This window comes from Bradysia coprophila, assembly GCF_014529535.1.
Source record: "Bradysia coprophila strain Holo2 chromosome X unlocalized genomic scaffold, BU_Bcop_v1 contig_12, whole genome shotgun sequence".
Lineage (NCBI taxonomy): Eukaryota > Metazoa > Arthropoda > Insecta > Diptera > Sciaridae > Bradysia > Bradysia coprophila.
This window is the reverse complement of record NW_023503293.1, coordinates 6,684,218-6,705,972: the sequence shown is the minus strand read 5'-3', so window position 1 is coordinate 6,705,972 and position 21,755 is coordinate 6,684,218. Positions and strand designations below refer to the sequence as shown.

Genomic DNA, 21,755 nt, shown 5'->3' with positions numbered 1-21,755 from the left:
ATTTTACTTAATAACATGATGACTACTGCAGTTTTAGAGTTGAGATTGTACGTTTTGTTTATGTTTTAATGAACCTTTGACGTAGAGGTTTGATTCTTCTATCAAGACCAGTGCTTGTGACATTTACTCTTGACACTACAATTACCCAGTATAAAATTGAATTTTCTTAAGTTTTATTATCTTTTGCAAATATTTCTCTACAAATATTTTGTAAAAAAAGATTACTTCAGGCCGCATTGTTTCACGCCGGCTTTTTCAGTCGGCTCTCATGCCTGGTCATGTACGATGTCATTATTCGCACGAGTTCAATCTCCATATGAAATTTGAAAGAAATTAAGCAAAAATTGAGCGCAGACAATATGGTATGTTAGTGGTCAGTCATAGTCTGAAGATTTCCTTCAAAATAGAATCTGGTGCAGTACACCCAACAAACACCACTTCGGAAACGTTTGTTCCTTTCTGACAGAATTCCACAGTTTTAATCCAGAATTTAACAATTGAAGTATTAGATTTCACATTTACCTAAAAAAAATATTGTCTCGAACCAACTTATGCAATCATATCAAAGAAAAATTTTCCGAGAATTTCTCTGCAACCAATCGTTTCTATCAAATAATTTTATATATCGAAAAATCCGTTATTTCTGACACAATCTTACTGTTCAAAATATCGATAAATGTGATATTATTTGCTGCGCTGTGGTGTGTCGTAAATTACTTACGTTTTAATTTACAATGTAGAGCAGAGTGTGTGGTTAACCTAGTTCTAAGTGCCGATACTATTCATTGGTAATTAATGAATTAATTAGTTTGATTGTAACGTTTCTAATATGTTTAAGGCATTTACGTTTGATTCCGTTCGAATGAGCTTAAAAAATTCATTTTTTGCCAAAACTAAACTTTTCCACGAAATCAATTTTCTATTCAATTTTTTTTGGTGGTGTTATCTTATCATTGAGCAGATGGATTTTAATTCTGTTCGGTTAATTTGTTGTTTGCACAAATAGGTTAAATGGGTTCTGTTAAAGTAACAGCACACCAGTGATTCCATCTAAACGAATCACTTGCATTTTCGACGCAATGCCTTAATATATATTTAAAAAAAAATTGGCGCACAGATTGTGTTATTTTTAGTGTACGGAATGCGTAAAAACACATGCACACACATCCACAATGTAATTGTTTCACATAAATCAAGATGAGAAACCTAAAACGCAAACGTAATTGAAAGTGATAGCCTCACTAATCGAGAACAATTTTTCTTTTTTATATAACACATTTTCCTTTTATAACATTTTATTATTATGATGTTGTTCCAACGATGATGCAATGCATTTAATTAACAATCATACGAACGAACACAACAGCACAGCCAAACAGAAAAGCAAAAAGCAAAAAAAAATTTGTAATATTTTCATTCATGAAACGAAACGCCTTCACTGATTTCGGTTTCGTGTGCTTATGCAAATTATTGCAATATTAATAAAAACAAACATAATGTACGATAATTCTTCTGTTTTACGTTGCCCTACTTTTCTTTTATTAATAAAATATATTTTATAAAACAACGAGCTATTAAAATTGTTGTTTTCAATATTTATTATTTTATAGAATGTATCCGCACTCTTTTACATATTTTGTTTTATTCAATTTTTGCTGTTGTTGTTCGTTCAAAAAGCATGATAACTTTGTGTATTGTCTTGAATCGAATTATATGAAATTAATATGCACTTTGATGCAGCTGCAAGTGCTCTGAAGCTTAGTCAGTTTTTAGTTTCGTTTTCAGGCAAGTTTTCGTATAAACATTTTTGTTCACAAAATAGTTTTTTTTTTGTTATTGTTCGAGCACAAATATTTCAAGATTAATGCCTTTTGTAGAAGGCGAAGAAGAAACAATAACTTCCAATTTTGTTAGACTATGTCGAGGACTATGTATGTATGTATGGTTTGAAATTGGTCTGTTTTACGAACATGATTCACTTCATAATTTGATGATGGTTCACGTAGAAACCATTTATCCCATTTAAAATTTTCCACAGCCAACGTAGTACTATTGGAGGCGTATTTATTTGTTATTTTACGGTAAAAATTCTACTTACCGTATGCGATGCGTAATGCCGTAATGTGCATGTAGAGGTAACACTAGTATCCCACGAGAAGAGCATCCACTACTGCCTTGAACAAGTTTCACTTGTGATCTAAGGGTAAATACCTAAATAATGTAATTTGAAGAGATGAAACCAGTTTTGTGTAATTTTGAAGTGAAGTGAAAAATTCCTCAACAGATGGAAAAATGAGTAGCACCTTGATATGAAGAAAATTGACGATAAGAATTGACGACATAACTTGTGATGCAGTAATTCACTTTCCGTCCGCAAGCTGTACCTCGCTATTAGTTAATACCTCGTATGCTTTACAGCCTTGAGTTGCAATTTCGTATGTGCCTGATAGTCACACACGGTGTAATACACACAGTCAGGATTTTCAATAGATGAAGGGTGCTTGTGTGACTCCTCTACATTTACAAGGGTTCTACATTACTCATACGTCTTGCCTTTTCTAAATTAGAAAAAAGTGATTCGCATTCAGTTGGACCCATTATTTTCAGTTTACCTTTTAATCCAATCACAGCTCTGTTATGGTTTTACCTCTCTCACAAAAACGGTCATTGTAATTTAAAAAGAAAACGTACCTAACGTTGCCATATGTGTTTGTGCTACCCGAACACAAGTAATTTATGTGGTTTTAGCCTTTGATTTGTCATTTATCCAGTAACTGGTTTAGTGCAGACCTTAATGACTGTGAGTTTACCTTTTTTCTGATAGCCTAATGTTGTTTCTATTCCTTTTAGAAATGGCATCTGTCATCGACGATAAATAATGATAAAAATGAGCAATATGTTAAGCGGTTTAAGCCGTCTTCTTTTATATACGACTACATTGGCGAAGTAAAAGATTTTGTAATTTTGAATTTTGTTGAATTATTGAAGTACTAGATTTTTCAGTTGATACGTTTGCCCTTTCTGAAAGGTTAACATTTCGTATTTCGAAAAACAAATTTCGCCGCAAACGAAATTTTACTCAGAATCCATTCAATCAAGAAGGATGGTCATCGGGCTGAGTAAATTTCGTAATTTTGCTAATTTATCTCTGAGCCAATGTTATTCACCTTGATCTTTCTGTCACAGTTAAATGAACATTCAGAAATAAAATAATATCAGCGACATAAAGACTACACGGTCAAATCATATTAGTGAGTTTGTAATCTTGTTGTGTCTTCAAAATAAATGAAGTTCCATTTCTGTGTTAAATGACAAACATAAAGTCATGTCTATTTAGTGCAATGAATCAATTTTTCTTGTAAAGGAGAGAGAAAGAAAACAACAACAACAACAAAAAGAAAACAAAAGAAGCAAAAGACGCAAGAAGCAACAAACAAACAGATAAAAAAAGACGAAGAAAGAGTCTGGTTACGGAAAACGTTTCATTTAAATAAATATCCAGTGGCGCATATTTACAAACAATTTCTTGCCATTTTCCATACACAAAATGCACAATGAATACATTGACAAATGAATTATCATATTTTTATTCATTCATTTTTGAACACAACACACAGGCCACAGTCACATTTTATTCAAAATACAATAAAACATATCCATAGTAACAATATAAGAATAAATTTGACAAATTTTTCAACATAGCATGATGTCTCTGATGGCGGTCAATGCAGAAAATTTCTTACATTTTTCAACCGGCGATAAATCGATAAATCGTTACACGATCAAATCTCGATGGCCAAAATATTTATTAAAATAAATCGGGAGAGAAGTGAACAGAAAAAAAAATAAATCTGAAACCAAAATTGTATTAAGTCTTATATGACGATCAGAGATTTTTTTTAAGTATACTTGGTAAGTGTTACGTACAATAATACCATGTAAGACGTTATTAGTAAAGAGGAAAAAAAACAGTGAAGAAGAAAAATTAATTGTTGTACAGTGAAACTGTAAATAATTAAACAAAACATTGAATTACTGCAACTCATTTCCTGCGAAAATTCACTTTACTTGGCTCAATATAAATTTTTTTTTTCGTATTCTTCACATTTTAGTCGACCGCAATTAAAACTCTATATGCAAATTTTTTCTTTATTTGAGACTCTTGGTAAAATAAGAATTATTAAAACACAGGTTGGATTAAATATATAAATTTAAAACAATGAAAGATATCCGGAGGAGTTTTGTGTTTTTGGGTTTATACCTTTTTGCCTGACAGAACTGGAAGAAGAAGTACAGACATACATATACACACAGCAAAGAAAAAAAAACAGAAAAAAAAATTGAATATAAATTTTGTGCTATCATAGGGCAGGTGGATTGGTTAGCAAGCGTACGCGATCGCGCGCAGGTGAATGTGTAATTCTTTCGTTATATCTTCAAATTATAAAATTAACGTTAATTTTTTTGACATCAAAAATGTATTATTTTGTTGTTGTTGTTGTTGGTGTCTTAAGATATGTTACTTATTCACATTTATAATAACTTAAAAATGTATTTTACAGACTACACTCCTCCGGTACATATTAATAATACATTCGGTCGAAGGGAACTGGTTTCATTTTGAAGTTTTTTTGTTCTGTTATTTTTTGTTGTGAAAGAAAACTTCCTTACTGACCGAAGTGCCCGTCTCTGAGACAGATGCGTCAATATGAGACAATATTTTTACATTAACATTTCGACGTTTAATTCATAAAAGGTGAACAGTTATAATTATTTATTATATATTGGGAAGGAATTGTTCAATTTATTCGTCGTCATACCAATGCGATCAAGTTGTATAAATGGAATAATTAAATCATAAATGATGCAATTTAACGTTTAGTATTCAGTTTTAATCGGGTCTAAATGGATTGTTTCTTAACGAATTCGTTTCAGTTTTATCGGTTTTGAAATTCCGCTGAGGAAATTCTTACCATACCAATACAAAAATGTGAATTGGTTGAGTGGTGTTTCTTTACCATCCTGTCGATTAAATGATGAGCACAACTATTCACTTATGCAGCCAACTTTGCACCTATTGCAGGAAAATTGTTTTATTGATTCTATTCGAGTCTGACTGTATATTCCCTTGGAAAATTTTAAAGTTACAAAAGTAACTTAACTTTGGTCTCATTGACTTTTGTCGGCTCAGGCCTGGATGGTTTGTGTGCGATTTTTTCGGAAATATTTTTTTGTGAAGACGTCCTTCTCCTTCGAATGTTCACAAGATTCGTTCGTGCCTTGAAAACACAAGCCGCGATCAGAAAGATCCGTGTCTAAAAAACTGTGTAGTTTAAGCGATACAATCATACAGTTGTTATCGATCATAAATATTGTGCACTAAACTGTCGGGCTGTATTGTTTAATCTTTTAATCTTGTACACATCATCTTAAACAGTCGGTTGTTTCCTTTGTTTATATAATGGGATAATTGAATTCTAGATCTGGTGTGATATGATTCTTTGATTTTGTATTAAAATGACGTCAATGATTGTGACTTCATTGTTAAATCACAAGAGATTTCTCTAATGTAGTGGCCTAATTCTATTCTAGGGATTCGCTTACCCCTGGTCTTTGATGCAAAATCTTGTACTTCATTAAGTTTAACATCAATTTTTCTATCATAAGAACACAAACACCAGACCAGAACTTATTTTCGGACCTGTTGTCGATAACAGATCACAACCCGTTCCTAAAAGAGTAGATCATGACATGAATAAAAGATTTCAAAACCCCTATTAAGTGCCAACGACGACATAAGGCAAGCGATGTTGTATTTGTAGTAAATGTGTGGTCGTGATGGTGAAGTGATCAAAAATCTGGAATTCTCTACAATACGAATACTTAAAAAAAAACCTATCCAAAGTGAATGCAACCCAATAGTAATAAATTAAAATGAACGTCCGCTTGCACACGTATAACAATAACATTCGTTTATGCATTTTATTTATAAATTCCACAATGCCATAATTTCTTCTTAATAATTTTATGGCGTCAACTAAAACACTAACAACGTGTAAATTTAGACATACCTACCAAGCCCAGAAAAAACAACTGTTCCATCAATAAGCATTGTATATTTCGTACGTTTACAATTTTATTCCGAAGTGGTAGACGCCGAAAATAGCCTCCATATTTGGAATCGTAACAATCGATAAAAAAGAAAACTGAATTTCAACACATGTATAAAGTTTAGCGCCTGCCGATCTTCATCGACCAAAGGCATCAACAAACCAAATGTGAACGAAGACACACACAAAAAAAAACAACGAACCATCCAACCAACAAAAGAAGATTGCACATAATTTTGCCAGTGATATTGAGACCACCGATAATATATGACACTGATACAGTGATACGTATAAACATTATATCTGGTCGGTCCATCTACACAAAAGGCAATTGTTTATCTAGAAACAAAGCCTCCAGAAAACCACCAAAAAACCAACAACAACAACGAAACACTCAACCGATTGAATTCCAGGAGGTCCTATGTCATCGAAATGTGGCGGCTTCTTCGACACTATTTTGCAGACTTCCTAACGCGTCCGTGCAATGCATCAACAAATAATCGAAAAATCGACCAGAGAATTTATTTATGATGATCTTTCTACACGCTGTATAAATGTAACATAAAATGCAATATTTGTATTAGAAAAATGTGTGTTCCACATATATAATGATACGATGTGTGTGAGATGTGATGCGATATGTGGGCAAAAGGAAGAAAATAAAAAGAGAATTTTCGTTTCTGGCTCGGATTTTTTTTTTGGGTAGAAAAATGTATAAAGAATGACAATTTAACAACAAAATGTTTTAAACAAAACTATGAGGCAAAACAGCGTAAAAGAAACGGCTTTCTGAAAACAATAAACGAAAATTCAAACCAAAAATTATATATCAAACAATCTGCTTTGTAAAAATTATATCACATCAGTTTTTCGTATGTAAAAACGGTTGTATGAAAGGAATATTTGAATTTATAATACACCTCAACTCTACGTTTATAGAAAGAAACATTTTTCGTTTGTTTCAACAGAATTTTTTTTTTCTGTTGTTTTGTTTTGTTTAAATGGTTTTCCTAACTGGGGGGAATTGAATTTTGCTGTTGCCAAAATGAAAACACAAAAATAAATAATTCATTAGAAATGTGTAATATTTTTCAGAAATTAAAATTTCTACTAAAAATAATGAATGAAATGTTGCTTCGTACTTTTATGAATAAATTATCTCCATCCAATTTTATGCTATAAATGGAAAATGAAAATAATTATTTTAAATAATTTTTGATTCCAGCAACAACAACGAATGAACTTAAAAAAAAACTTGTTCGCTTAAATGATAAATAATAATAATAAAGAAAAAAACTTTTAATATTTTCAAAATTAATGCACTGGAAGTTGTCTCATTAAATCTAACTTTCGCATAAATAACTTTTTACCGGAAAAGAAGAACTTCTCTCTGTGTATAAATAATTTTACGTAAGCAACTGTTTAAATTAGACAGGAAGTTTGACCGTTGCTTAACATTTTTAGTAAAAAGTTTTTGAAAAACAATTTTAGTTTCAGATTTAATTTTTTCCTCTTAAATTTACGATCCAAATTTTGTGCTTCGATTAAGTGACGATGAGTCTCTCCACCATATCTATGTCAAAGTATAATATAAACTCTGAAGATAATGAACATCTTCTTCACATAAATTCCTTGTTTTAGATGAATTTACGTGGAGCGCTGCATTCTCATCCCGGTTGTACTTAGGATTTTAGTAGATTATATTAGCTCGAATGTGAATAGATTCATACTAACAGTTGATAACTGTTTCCTTAGGTCACTTGTGGCCCTCTAACATCTAGCCCATAAAAAAGGTTTTGTCACCGATTTGCATCACTTGTCTTTCAAAAGACCATTAGAAAATGGAGTTTTGTTGTCGCTTCGTCTGGTGACATTTCGGATGATTGAATAGAGATTTCGCCTCTCATCTGTCATCTTTGTTTTTGTTTCGAAAATTTTTATAACAAATGGATGTTTTCGTTTCACACTTTGCACATATGGAAAACGTTGTATCCTTCATCTCTGGAACAAAACAGATTGCTTTGCTCTGGTTGGAATTACCCATTTTCTTCCCTCGGTGAACAAATAACTATTCTCAATAAAGTTTTCGTCACTGAGTTGAGAAAACGTTTTTGTTTCAACATTGCACAGACCGGATTCTATACAAATTGTAATTGCATCACAGCGCATCAATTAAAACCCATCCAAAAGTCAAACTAAAGTTTCTTTTATCCGTTAATCCATACCACTGTTCGTAATTAATCTTTTCGATGAACACAACACGTAACGACTAAGAAATCATATGCGACTTCAGTGTAAATATTTAACCGTTTAGAGCGAAAATTTCAAAACATCTAAAAAATATTGATGGTAAATCCAACAGTCCAATAAAATCGGAAAATTATTTGCTCGAAAAAAAGGAGCCACAAGCAAACTTATCTTGAAAACCATAAATCAAAATGTGTCGATTCAACTTTTACTTGCTGTAACGGAACGAGAATGTTGTTCTGTCTTAATGCTGTTAAAATTGCTACTTTACCACTCCTAATTTTCAACATTTTTAATATATATAAAGTCTTTGCAATGTGGCTGAAACGCTTTAAGGGTAATACCAATTTTTGTTGTAACGCTTTTTCACGTGGCTTTGCATGTAAATAATAATGTGCAGCTATAGTGTTACGAGCTTTTGTTAGGAATAATCGTAGACATTGTTGTCGAAAAGGAAGTCGAAAATATCGGATGAACTCTGTGTTTTCTTTCATAGCGAATTGGATGTTTGAACAAGAGTCTGTCTCACACACTGGATAATAATTCGAACAACAGAAGTAATAGATCGATACTTTCACCGATTATTAAAGACGAGTAGAAGATGTTGTACACTTGAACTTCTAAATTCCAACAAATATTTCCAACCGACGGTGGACACATAAATGTAAAGTAGCCATAGAAATCGTTCAAACTTAGCTCAGAGTTTCTGTTTTAACACACAAAAAAAGCTCGTTCGAAATTTTCATTTGCACGATCGTGTCTGCTGTATACACAATTTTTGTACGGAAATGTCTGCTAATAAGATCAACAGTTCAGAACTGCATATTGTGGTTGGGTTTTTTGTTTTTGTTTCAGTCACTATATTGACTTAATTACTGACATCAAATTTATATCTCTACTTAACGATCTGACGCAGTGAATAAATTTTTTTCCCTTTGCTTTTCGAATAAGATTTTTAATCGATTTAAATTATGAGCGAATTTACGTCAACTTTATTCGTAATTTAAATCTTATACCACATTCCTGTATCCCATACCAGAAATTCTATTTACATTTTGTATTTAATTTATAGTTAAGAGTGAGAAGAGAAAAAAAAATTGTCTCCTTCTGGTATATCTCAAAATTGTTGCGATACCTATCGATATATACTCCTTGCAATTATACTTGTGGCTGCAAAAAGATAGAGAGGGAAAAAAAGCGAACGCAAAACTATAATTAAATTATCAAATAACCATATATTGATGGACTGGCTCTGGTTTAGCGGGTAGAAAAATAAAATGTTTCCAATTGGATTTGAGCTGAAAATCTTGATTCATTTGGAAATTCACTCGCACACAACTTTTATTTATATTACAATTTTGATAAAAATCTCAAAATGTAAAATAAAACTGTGCTCGCAAACCCAAACCATAAACGTATCAAAAACAATATTCTTTCAATCAGTAAATCATATTCACACCGAGTTGCATATTTGGTACGACATGGCTTCGTTATGTATAAATTAGTTTTTTTTTTCCTTCTTCTATATATTCAATTTTCGCACTCTAACAATATAATTGGTATGCTATATCTTTATATGTTTCCACAGTTGTTGTAGGAAAGGAAAAATATAATATGGACAAAAAGGAGAGGAAAAAAAAGAACCAAAATCTCTATATGTAATGTCTCTCAACTTAAGCTCATACTACTTTTTATGGTTATGCACTTTGGCATGGTATAATAAGATGTATAGGACATGTACCCATAGGTATGACTTTATGTAAAACATATGGCATAGAAGAGGAATCTATATAAAGTTTAGCGATAGTATCGGGTTGGTTTTTTTTTGAAAATGGCGGACACAGCTGCTGTCAGTCACAATTTTCATTGTTGGCATATGTGTATGAAATAGAGAGAATCGTCGTCGTCGTCGTACCTTTATATAGCAATGTTTGTCTATCTATGCAATAAAGGTGGCTCAAAACAATATTAAAACGTTTTGTGTATAAAATGTGGTGTATAAGTACTACATGTCATTTGAATAAATGAAATGGCTCTCCACGTTAGGGTAACCAAAAAATATATGAATTTTTTTTTATTAATGGAAAATGAAAGAGTGCCATTAACATTATATTGTACGCATTGTATACGTATATACATATACGTGTGGAGTGTATACCTATGAGAGAATAGCTGAATTCAAAATACATTTTACATAAACCTGTACTTAACGAATATATTTCCATATATATAAAATGAATGTAAAGTGTCGCTGCTGCGCGGCTTTGCTAATACGTATACGGTTGGTGAACAGAAAAGAGGAGATATAAAAGAATATAATTTTAATATAATTATATTGTCTATTGTTTTTTATGATATTGAATTTCCCTTACTGGCTTTGCTTTCTCGCATAATATACACTTATGCTTATATATTATGTATACGGAGGTTTGATTTATGTTAATGTAAACGTGTAATAAAAATAATAATATGGCGGCATCATTTGCGTGATTTGTCATATTTCTTTTATAGTTTTACATTATTTTTTCGAAATATAAATATTTTGTAAAAACAAATGATTTTGCATTGTAAAAAAAGCAAAATTTATAATTTGGATTATAAAATTGAAACAAAAAAAAAAGCCGAATTGAGTGTTCCGGTATTTCGTTCGAATATTTTGTCCGATCGAAATTCCTTTGCATGCATCGTCGGATAGAATGGGACACGGTGACTGGTGACATCTTTTTGTTCTAATTAAATTAAATCGACAATTTTCGAAATAAAAACCTAGGTGTTTCGACACGCTATTATTACGCGGCAATCTGTAGCAACTAATGACAAGTCTCGACCGACTCATTCCAAGACGATGAAGTCAAATCAAAAAATCAAGTTTTGTACAAGTGAATATAAAATTAAAAATCCCTGAAATATCTCGACAGACAGCATTAACTTTGGAGCTGCTGAAGGGAGAACATTACCACCTTTGAGTGTCCCTGAGTTTTTGAAGCTAGACTAATTTTTATAGAATGAACAATTGATGAATCTTCTTCCATCTTTCTCATTCAAAGCCAAGCCAGACATCGGGCATTTTCGTTTGTTACGCCTTACATTCACATCTCTATTGACATATTTCAAAACCACTATCGTGTTACATCTCAATTTGTTTGATGTAAATAAAAATGGCGTAACTGGTCACGCTATTGATTGTTGTAGTTACATTAGACTGGTGAAATTCTGAGCATACAATTCTTTTTGTAAAGAGCATATCATATCCTTCGCTCAAGCGACGCTTATCTGCAACCAGCAAAATTAATGTTAAATCAAATTAAGTACCAGATTTTCCATCAAATATTAGACGAAATTTTAGGTAAAACAAGTGATGATTGTGTGACGATAAGCTCACCATTCATCAAAGGTTTTGAAGTACGCTGTGATTCAAATTCAGCTACCTTTCCACTTAACATTTCCTTAAAAAAAAATACATTTGCGCCCGTTTTAAAATAACCAATGTACACTATAAGCTCTGAAAACTCTCAACGTCAGCATCCTCCTCAAATTTGCTGGTAGAAAATGTACTAAATTAATTAATCTAATCAAACGACCGAAAATCAGATAACTTTTATCAAACTACATCCCTAGCTAAACATTTCGCACCCACGTTTAAAGACAGCATTTTACCATAATTTTTGATTGTATCAACACGATATAAACCAGTCAATCACCAGTCGTATTTTACCCCTTTTCACAATGCCTAACACGACATCAATGTACCCAGGATCGGTTTTTCCTCCTCGACATTAAATGATTCAATTGTACAAACAACAACAACAAAAAATGTAAAATAAAGAATCAAACGAGAAAAAAAACGTTCACCCTCACAGTGTTCGGTAGCACATTGAAAAATTGAAAATCAGATTCGAAAATCCCTCTCTCAAATTCCATAAACCAATTTATTTAGCTCAGCCGTAAACTGATGTTTATAATATTAACTAATCGCATATTTTCCCTGCAACCTATTTTGTATACATATTTTGTGTATTATACGGTGTGGAATTGAAGGACCGTCAATGCTTTTTCCGCATACCATTCTGTATATTGTGTTGCAAAAGTTAAGCTCACCCGCTTGATTTTATTCATGTGTGTATAACCAGCCCGGCTTTCTTAAATAAATAATCATTTTTAAAGAGATTTTTACACATCAATGGACGAGATGATACTTTTATAATATGGTAAATCCCTTTTATATTGATTACGTGTATGCGGTGAATTGATGTGGAAAAATAGGGATCATCGTCTTTGGTCAGTGTGAATTATTTTTATAAGTTTTCCGTTGCATTAATTTGGTGATTAGGAAAAATGGATATTCGTTTTCGCTTGTCTTTTCTTAAAGGACATTTTATCATGCATGACAGTAGGACTATAAAATAAAATGTAAAATAAATCACTGCCTGATGGTAGACCAATTTGAATCATGTTCACCGAATGCGCACATCATATAAAATTACAGACAATGAACTAAAAGTAACATTTTTTTTTATAGTCTACCTGAATAGTCGCGCGTCCGGTCATTGACCAACCAACACCGAATCCTTTACGCAAGTTGAAAATGCTACAGTTCTACCCTACATTTACTTACGTTATTGGTTAGCATGAAAGTTTTTTTTTTTTGTTGTTGCCCGAACTCGAAATTCATTGACATTATGGTCGACGATATATGGAGGGTGTAAAATATTTTCCCACCTTGTTTTTCACGTTAACTGAATACGGTGAATTCATTTTTTATGTCTGACATTCGTACAAACCGACGGCATTATTTAACCCTAAAAATGTAGTAGTTGTGTTGGTCGCAACGATTTTTTTTCGGCTTGTTGTTCGTTCATTATTTCACTATTACTTCAAAGAAAATTCGGTGAAAATTCTTGTCATTGTTCATTGTTTGTTTGTGACTCTGAATTGATTTTCTTTCATTGTTTAGCGTTTCGTATTGAACGTAATTCTTTAATTCTGAAAGGTAGGATAGGTACACCGGACTAAAATTTGGAAATGTTCACCAGTTTCTGCATATTACTTGTCACATGTCATTTTTCTTGACCGAAATAAGCGATCCAAGTGTCATGTCAATTATTTCTATTACAAGCGCACAGTCATACCTGCTCACTCTTACATCAAATTACTTAATCTATCAGACGTCCATTATTGCTCTATGTTTGATATGATTTGCTTATTTCGGATTAGCCTTTCTCAAATTGAAGCCTTTCATCAATTTAATCATCACTGAATCTTTTACTTCTTTTGGTGCAACTAATTTCAGCAGATAGATGGAAATCTTTTACTTCAATTGCTTTTAACATACGTTCTCGTATGTATAACTCGCCATAAGACAGAATTTATTGCTGTTGCCGTTAACAGATAAAATTGGAGCGATTATGATTTCTTTATAAAACATTTTTAGATTCAGTGTTGCGGATTATTGTTAAGATGCGCCGTAGGTCTAATTAAATGTTAACATACAAATTGAAGTTTAAAGGAATACAACACCAAAAATTCTAAATTTATGATCGAAAAGATTTATTTGTATGATCAAAGATATGGACCAACAAAAATCTGAATCCTGGAAATCTCGTAAGCTACCACGATGGATTTCCGCATACATTTTTCTATACAATAACGCACTAGATAAAGTACATCGCTTATTACTGGCGAGTCGTTGCTAGTGAGAACAAATGAGAAACCCTTTTTTAAATATAGTGTAACGGCTGATTTCAATCAATTTTTGCTCTAAATTGAAAATGCGAGCTTATTCTGATAAATAGTGTTTCCAATATAAGTACTAATCGTTAGTTCATGCCCCTAAAGCAACAAGACCAGTACCAAAACATATTTGTAAACTCTACGTTAAAATGTCTGAATATCGTTGTGTTTTTTGTGTGTGGATTAAAGTAAATAATTTAAATTTTACGCATGGTGAACCGTCGAAAAGAAAACCTACAATGTGAGACCATAATTATCGAAATATTTAAAATATTTACTCAGCTCACCGAAATGTTCTGCCCTCCAACTTTACAAGATCATCACAAAAAAATGTACATTGAAATTTACATAAATTTTTTTAATTACAATCGAAAATAAAACGTTTTATTAAAGTTAGTAGAGAGCCAATTAACATAATATTGCAATCCACCTTTAAAGAAAAAGAAAAAAAAATGAAACGAAACAAAAATGTGTAAAATTTATAAAAATGAGGTTCGCTGCTTTGTTGATATCTTTTGTTAAAAGATTTTTTACCGATTTTATTATAGCCAAGAGTAATATTCATTGTGTTTACATTATAAAATGATGTTCCGTTTACGTTGGTTTATGGAAAACTGAACAGAAACTTTTAATATGTAGTGAGGGAAAAGCTAACAAAATATTTGCAAAAAAATATTAAATATCAGACCCTTGCCTGTGGTGGAGCCACATTTGGGAAAATGTTTTTGTTTTTTTAAATTATTTGTAATTTTATTTTTGAAATTTGCGATTCCCTTTCAATAAATTCGCATTCTAGTCGGTGTGTTCTCGCACGAATTTAACAACTGTGATACTTCCATGGAATGCCAACCACGAAACCAGAACAGTAAATTCAATAAATTTTTTAATAAGAACATTTTTCAGAAATCTATACATTCCACAATGTAAAAAAAAATAAATAAAGTAAAACACACACTGCGGTTCGACAAAACACCGGGGCATATAAAATGATATTTTTACAAATGTCCATTGGATGTGTAACTAACCCGGTGGTTTATGTATATTTCACTCCACACTACATATTATTATATGTGTGGTGTGTGTGTTGTATATTTATACATAAAGTGAAACCATCTTATTATAATATATTTTTGTTCCCGTGTAACATTTTATTATGTTTCTTTATTTTAAACAAAAAAAAGTCATAAAAAATAAAAGAAAAATGAAAATACGAGAGAAAAAACAAAACCCGAATCCATAGAAGACAATGCTGTGGTGCATTCAAGCTCTTTTTTTTAGCGAAAAGACGAAGAAGAAGACACTCTGTCTATATTATCATCATCCTTGCTATATAAGGTGGAAAATATATGTAATTTTGAGCTCTTCGGACTGGGAGTAAAGTTATTGCACTCGAATTATATGGTAGATTACATACCATTTGTTGACTTTTGCACAGATGTAGTTATCTCATCATTTAGTTATATATTATTTATTCGTGTACGGCAGCGTACGTGCTATTGTATTACTTGTATTAAAAGAAGTGAATATATGTGGCCCGAGAAAAATGTATGATATGAGCTTTTCCACTTCTCTTCGCGTATTCTTCTTGTTCTTCGTCGTCGTTGTTGTTTTTTTTATATTATTATTATTTTCTTCTTATACACTCATCTCATTCTTTGTTATTACTTGTACGTGTGTGTATTTTATATTTACACAGTTGTTAATAATTGGTCTGATTAACAATTTATTTATTACGAACTTTTTTTTTTGTTGTATTCTTCTTCTTTCTTTCCTTCTCTCCATTGATTATTTTCATGTTATTTAATCTCGTATCAGTAAGCAATATGTTTGATTGCATTAATAAACGTTGTTGTGTTCTTCGTCGTTGTTGCTCTTTTTTTTTTAAATAAAAATTTCATTTGCTGCTACTTTGTATGAAATGTCGTATTAACGTGTGATAATTGAAAATATAAATTAAATGCTCTCCATTCACCGGTTGTTGATTATATATTATATTCGAAATATGAGAACAGTGTAATTGATTCGTTGGCGAGGCAGATGAAACGTATACATTAACATTGATACGTCTGGCTACACATGTAAATTTATAAAATGTCAATCGATAGAAAACAGATTAGAATCTGTCTATCGAATTGATCGTCTTTCGTGTAGTTTGCATTGAGTCTCGAAACGATTTTTTTTTCTTCTTGTGAACAAGCATTTCTGTAACTACGTTGAAAAAAGTCGCTTGTATAGTCCCTAATTATATTCAGTTTTTTTTTTATCAATCATGTGTGGTATTGGTCTGTTTTGGAATCTTTTCATTCTTTCCAGTTAAGCTCCCGTATTTGGAATCGTATCATTCTTTTCAATTGAGCTATCGTGACCAGATATGAATGTTTTAAACTTGTTTTTTTGGTATGTCTCCGATGTTGGAAGCTTTGGATAAAGGAATAGAGTTTTATTGTCGATTTGGTTCGAATTTTAAGAATATAACTAAGGCTTTGGCCTTTGCACTGTACGACAACGACTGAGCCACTACGAGCCAAATACGTCATACGTCTTAGCATGTATTAAGAGCGATGGAACCTTTGTAAATTTGTAGCCTACATTTAGGCTGAAAAATATTCGTTTTTTAATGATTTATCTGAACCAAAATCTTTTTTTGAAAAAGTAAAACCGTTACTGCACGTAAAACTGTCTTAGTTTTAAGGTAGAAATTGGTTTGTGAGTTATAACTTTACCCACTTGGAGAAACCTTTGCAAAATGTCTAAATTTCACATTTTGCAAAGGTTTCTCCAAGTGGGTAAAGTTATCACCCACAAACCAATTTTTCCTTTAAGAGTAACACATTTTTGCATACAGTAACGGTTTTACTTTAAAAAAAAAAATTTTGTTCAGAGAAATCATCAAAAAACGAATATTTTTCTGCCCAAATGTAGGCTACAAATTTGCAAAGAGTCCATAGCTCTTAACAGTGACACTCTAAACCTAAATAGCCTCAATACGAACAACACACACTCGGATAATAGCGGCAGCGTCAAAATGACCCAAAATTATATCGGCTAAATTTGAAGTTTTTGGACAAAATGATGTATGGACGACTTGTACATTATCAAAAATAAGGGGCACCTTCCATACATCACTTTTCGATTGGACCACAGGTACCACCCGGAACCACCTGGAACCACTTGCAAAAATCAAGCAAAACTTCGACTCTGCCGCTATTATCCGTAGAGTGTGTGTTGTCTGTATTGAGGCTATTTATCTAAACCAATGTCCTAGGACAATTATAAAATTTTAATATTCCACACATTTGACAAACGGTATGATTAAAAAAAAAAAAAAACAAATCAATTTCATATTGTTGAACGTTGATTCTTTACATGATAAGCATTCCGTAATTGTAGGCTTTGTCAGGTTATGGGCCTGAACTTTCGAAAGATATTACTTCGATGAGTTAATGATTTATCGCTAAAAGCTCGTTAGCTTGGGAATATACGTATTATGTAGAGTTGATCCATATTAATCTTGTGAACGACATCTGGTTCTTTATAAAATGTTTAACAACACGGATTAAGACTTCATCTCTCTTTACCTCAATTAAGTCAAACGGAATAATCCATTTATTTGGGTAAGTTTCCGGTTTGACAAATTTAACTAAATGGTCCTGTTCCGCATACTCTATTATTATTCGTCTGATCGTTTTGCATTTGAAGTTGTTTTTCTACCTCCTTGGTTTCGAATCTCTTGAAATTATATAATTTATGTTATGGTCAATTGATTACCGGAGAAAATGTTTCCATCGATAGATGTTATGTATAATTAACAAGCCACTGCAAAAACATAAAATATATCTAAGAGTAACGAAAATAAAGAGGAAAAAAAAACACCACCAACCATTCACGTAAAACTAATAATTGGCTTCTGGTAATATTAAAACACAATATTTATCATAAGTAGATATACGACGCTGTGTAGTTAGGTGCATTACTAGTTTGATATTACTTTTGTGTACATATATTTTCCGCTGTGCATATTTATATCGGGTATATAAATATAATATATATTCATGCACACACTACACCGATCGTCCAACGACCGCGAAAATATTTTTAAGCGCAGTTGTTCGATCCCCTTCAGCAATATTGTGATGTATGGACGTTCGATCTCATTCTTTCATAATTCCACCTATTAAGGGATCTGTTATTGTGAAAAATTATACACCCTGTAGTAGTTTAAAAACAGTATTATGTCTTAGCAATTTTCTCTGTGAAGAAGCGATTACGAAAAAAAAATTGTTGCATTATATGGTGCTCTCTCGGCTTCATCGTTGTTTTATGGTTTATTTTTCCCTTCCTTCTTATTTAACATTGTTACATTTTTGTATTACTATTATTATATTCATATAATTCATGTTGAATGGTGCACTTCTTGCTGCTACAACAATTTTTCTCGCTACACACATGTATGTCTATATGAAAAGAGTATAAGAAGAAAGAAAAGAAGAAAAAAAAAATTAAAGAAATATTATGTTTTCGATGTCATAAATTAATAACAGGAATTTTTTGTTTGTAAAATTTTCAGCTTCGCGAATGTCGTCGTCGCATGCATCACCTCAGGTGTGTAGACCGCACTTTCACGCACCGCTGCATCCATGGTTAAGTGAGCCTAAGTCATTAGCATCTGGTAGTCCTTGGGGTAGCCCGTTTGCTTGTCCACAAGATCCACAAGATAAAGTCCAAGTACAAAGTCATCAATCAGGTCAACATTTATTTTCATTTCCTCCCACCCCGCCAAAAGACTCAACACCTGATTCAGTACAAACAGGACCAACAGAGTATCAGGTAAATATCCGTTCAACATGAATTTTTTTCTGGTGATGGGCACCTCCGGTGGATAGCTAAATTGATTCCCCCATTTTCTTTTCTCTCAAATTCTATAGGCTGCTGTGAACGCATTTATGCATCAAACTCAGTCGTCATCAGCTACCTCTCTAACATCCGAAAATTGTTCCTTAGATGTCAAACCGACAATTCAAAATGGTGTTAGTCAATCGACGCCCAAACAGCGAGAAGGTACGACAAGCAATAATAATACAAATAGTAACAACAATAATTCGTCCCTGAATGGAGGCATCTTTGATAATCCGCATAGCTCGTATAGCGGCTATGAGAGTAGTTATGGCTATCATCAGGGTAGTAGTGGATTTCCCTCGAGTGGTAGATCGAATATGAGTCCACATTCTAAACCACAACGGACTAAACCAAGAACTAGTGCTGGTAAGACATTGTTGACACGGTGTGGGGTTTTTAATTTTTATTTTTTTACCTTTTTAGTTTTTATTTTTATTTTATTTTATTTTAATTTTTTTTTTTGCTAAAGCTTTTTTGAGATGTTTCTGTTTTTGAGCTTTTTGACATCCAACTAATTTTAAGGTGAAAACTGTGTCGTTTCAATTTATCGATGAGCATTCGAATGTCGGTTGCAATAATTGTAGATGTGATAGACATATTGCAGCTTTTAAACTCTGTAGCGTCCGCATAGCCAAAATTGAACAGAAAATCTTTCGGAAGACAAATCTATTGGACAAGCACACTCAACAACTCAACAGTTTTATATACATTACAATTTCTGCATTGTTGTCACAGTCCACAGACACGGAAATTGTAATGACTTTCGATCTTCTTTTAAGGAGTAATGGGCCAGATTTTCTTAGAATTTTATTCTTTGAGTCCAAAATGCAAAATTTCACTACAAACTCACCAGATTAAGGAAATATTGGGTAACTTTAGGGAAATAATTCTCAGTATCCGGGACTGATCGAATCAGACAATTTAATCAGGGAACGATTATTTGTGACCTTCGTGAAACAATCAATTAAAACAAATGTCAGGCTCTCAGAATTTGGTCATCTGCTGATTAATGTTCTTCATCGCCAGCTCGACCTATTTGTTAAACTTAGACAAGATTCCCATACGAAAAACCGAAATAGATTTTTCTTTTAAACCGAAGAAAAAACCATCAAATTTGACCCAATTCACAATCATTGCCACAACAAACTACCCTATGAACTCAACTAGGCTTCAAAACACACACTAAACACTTAATTAATTAGAAACAATATAAACAAACGGCTGAGCTGTGCATTTACGAGAAACGAATTCCTTTTCTTCCAACATTTTAAAATACATGCATTATAACACTTCAGCACGAACCCACCAAGCCAATATATGCATAACATAAATATTTTGCAAATATGCAACACTCTTAACATTCCATACGTTTTATACGGAGAGAGATGTATTGTGTTATGCACCGAAGTCCTTTTCGTTTATGGAATATCGAGCCCTTATAAAAATATATCGCATTAAAGAGTTGCACAGTGAAGAGAAAGAAAAGAAGTGAAAAAAAACGTACACACACGAACGACCGACCAGAAACAAAACGAATGTATGGTTATAAGACTTATCTCAAAGCCACTAAAACGTGACTGTTTATGAAGAAGAGAAGAGGAGTAGAAAAAAAAAATATTTTAACAACCTCCACCATGGGAAATAATCTTTCCAGTGGTCCTTTATTTTAATTGAATTAATAAGTGTTTTTAGGTAGAGAGAAAAAAAATCGTTAAACTTATAAAATTGAAATAAAAACCCAAAAGATCACGTATCATATAGCTAAAACATAATAAAGTTTACAGATACAGAAGATGAAAAAAAAACGACACTGAAGAAAAACAAATGATTACCCGTACAAAACACATATTTCAACATAAAAACAATAAAATGTTAGTTTTAAAAATAATTTCTTATAAAATGTGACATTTTTTTCTGAAATATTTTCAGTTTGTTGAGAGAAGAAGTAACAAAAAAAAAATTTAACCAAAAAAATTTAGTGCCGGACACAGAACATAATTTTCATGTGACAGTTTTTGGAATTCGGTTTTTGTGCCTTGTTAATTCTCGTATGTTTTTTTTGTGTGCCTTTTTAATTCTCTCTAGTAGGGTAACGTATCATTCTTGTGTTTTACCTGAAATAAATAGTGGTGTCTAAATTTATTGGAGTGTCTGCTCACTGGTTAGCTATATATTTTATATTTTATATATGAAATAAGCCCAGAATGTTGAAAAGATAAAAAAAATCAAATATTTTTATGTGAACATTCATAAGCATTAGTTAAAGATAGGACAAGATGAAATAAAACAATTTGTGTTCAAATGTTTTTAAACATTTTGTTGAATATTCTTCCAAAAAATGTGGTATTCCTCAAACAGTAAAAACATCCCATAACGACCAGTAGACGAGTTAGAACAATGCATACAAAAACCTCAATCACTATTATTCAATTTCCCTGTTCAATCGCACAGATCGAAATATTTGATTGTGAGACTAAATTGTATTAACAACCAAATATAGAAGAAAATCATTAAAAAACCAAAAAAAAACAAACTTACTTTAAAACCGGGTGCTCGGCATAATCTTCCGGTATATCATTTATGTATCTGAATATTTTTTTTATTATATGTGTCTTCCACATAAACATGCACCATGTTAATGTATTTGACTTAATTAATTTCACACTGATTATGTGTGGTAATCAGATAATGATTATGCTTGTAAACTGATTAAGATTAATAATGGTTTGTGTTACAATTTTTTTTTGTCTGTTCTGTTCTGTTCGTTCGTCA

General features: G+C 32.1%; 1 protein-coding gene across 4 annotated transcripts in view; it reads left to right on the top strand.

Annotated features, from left to right (window-relative positions):
• LOC119067360 (GATA-binding factor C) overlaps window positions 1–21,755 on the top strand; it is a 69,810-nt gene that overhangs the window by 12,024 nt on the left and 36,031 nt on the right. For 3 of the 4 annotated variants that reach the window (XM_037170271.1, XM_037170272.1, XM_037170273.1), the window contains 2 exons: window positions 18,655–18,914; window positions 19,013–19,349. In XM_037170271.1, the coding sequence (XP_037026166.1) occupies window positions 18,655–18,914; window positions 19,013–19,349 (597 nt within the window). The remainder of the gene's footprint in view (window positions 1–18,654; window positions 18,915–19,012; window positions 19,350–21,755) is intronic. The other variant, XM_037170274.1, reaches the window with a different exon arrangement.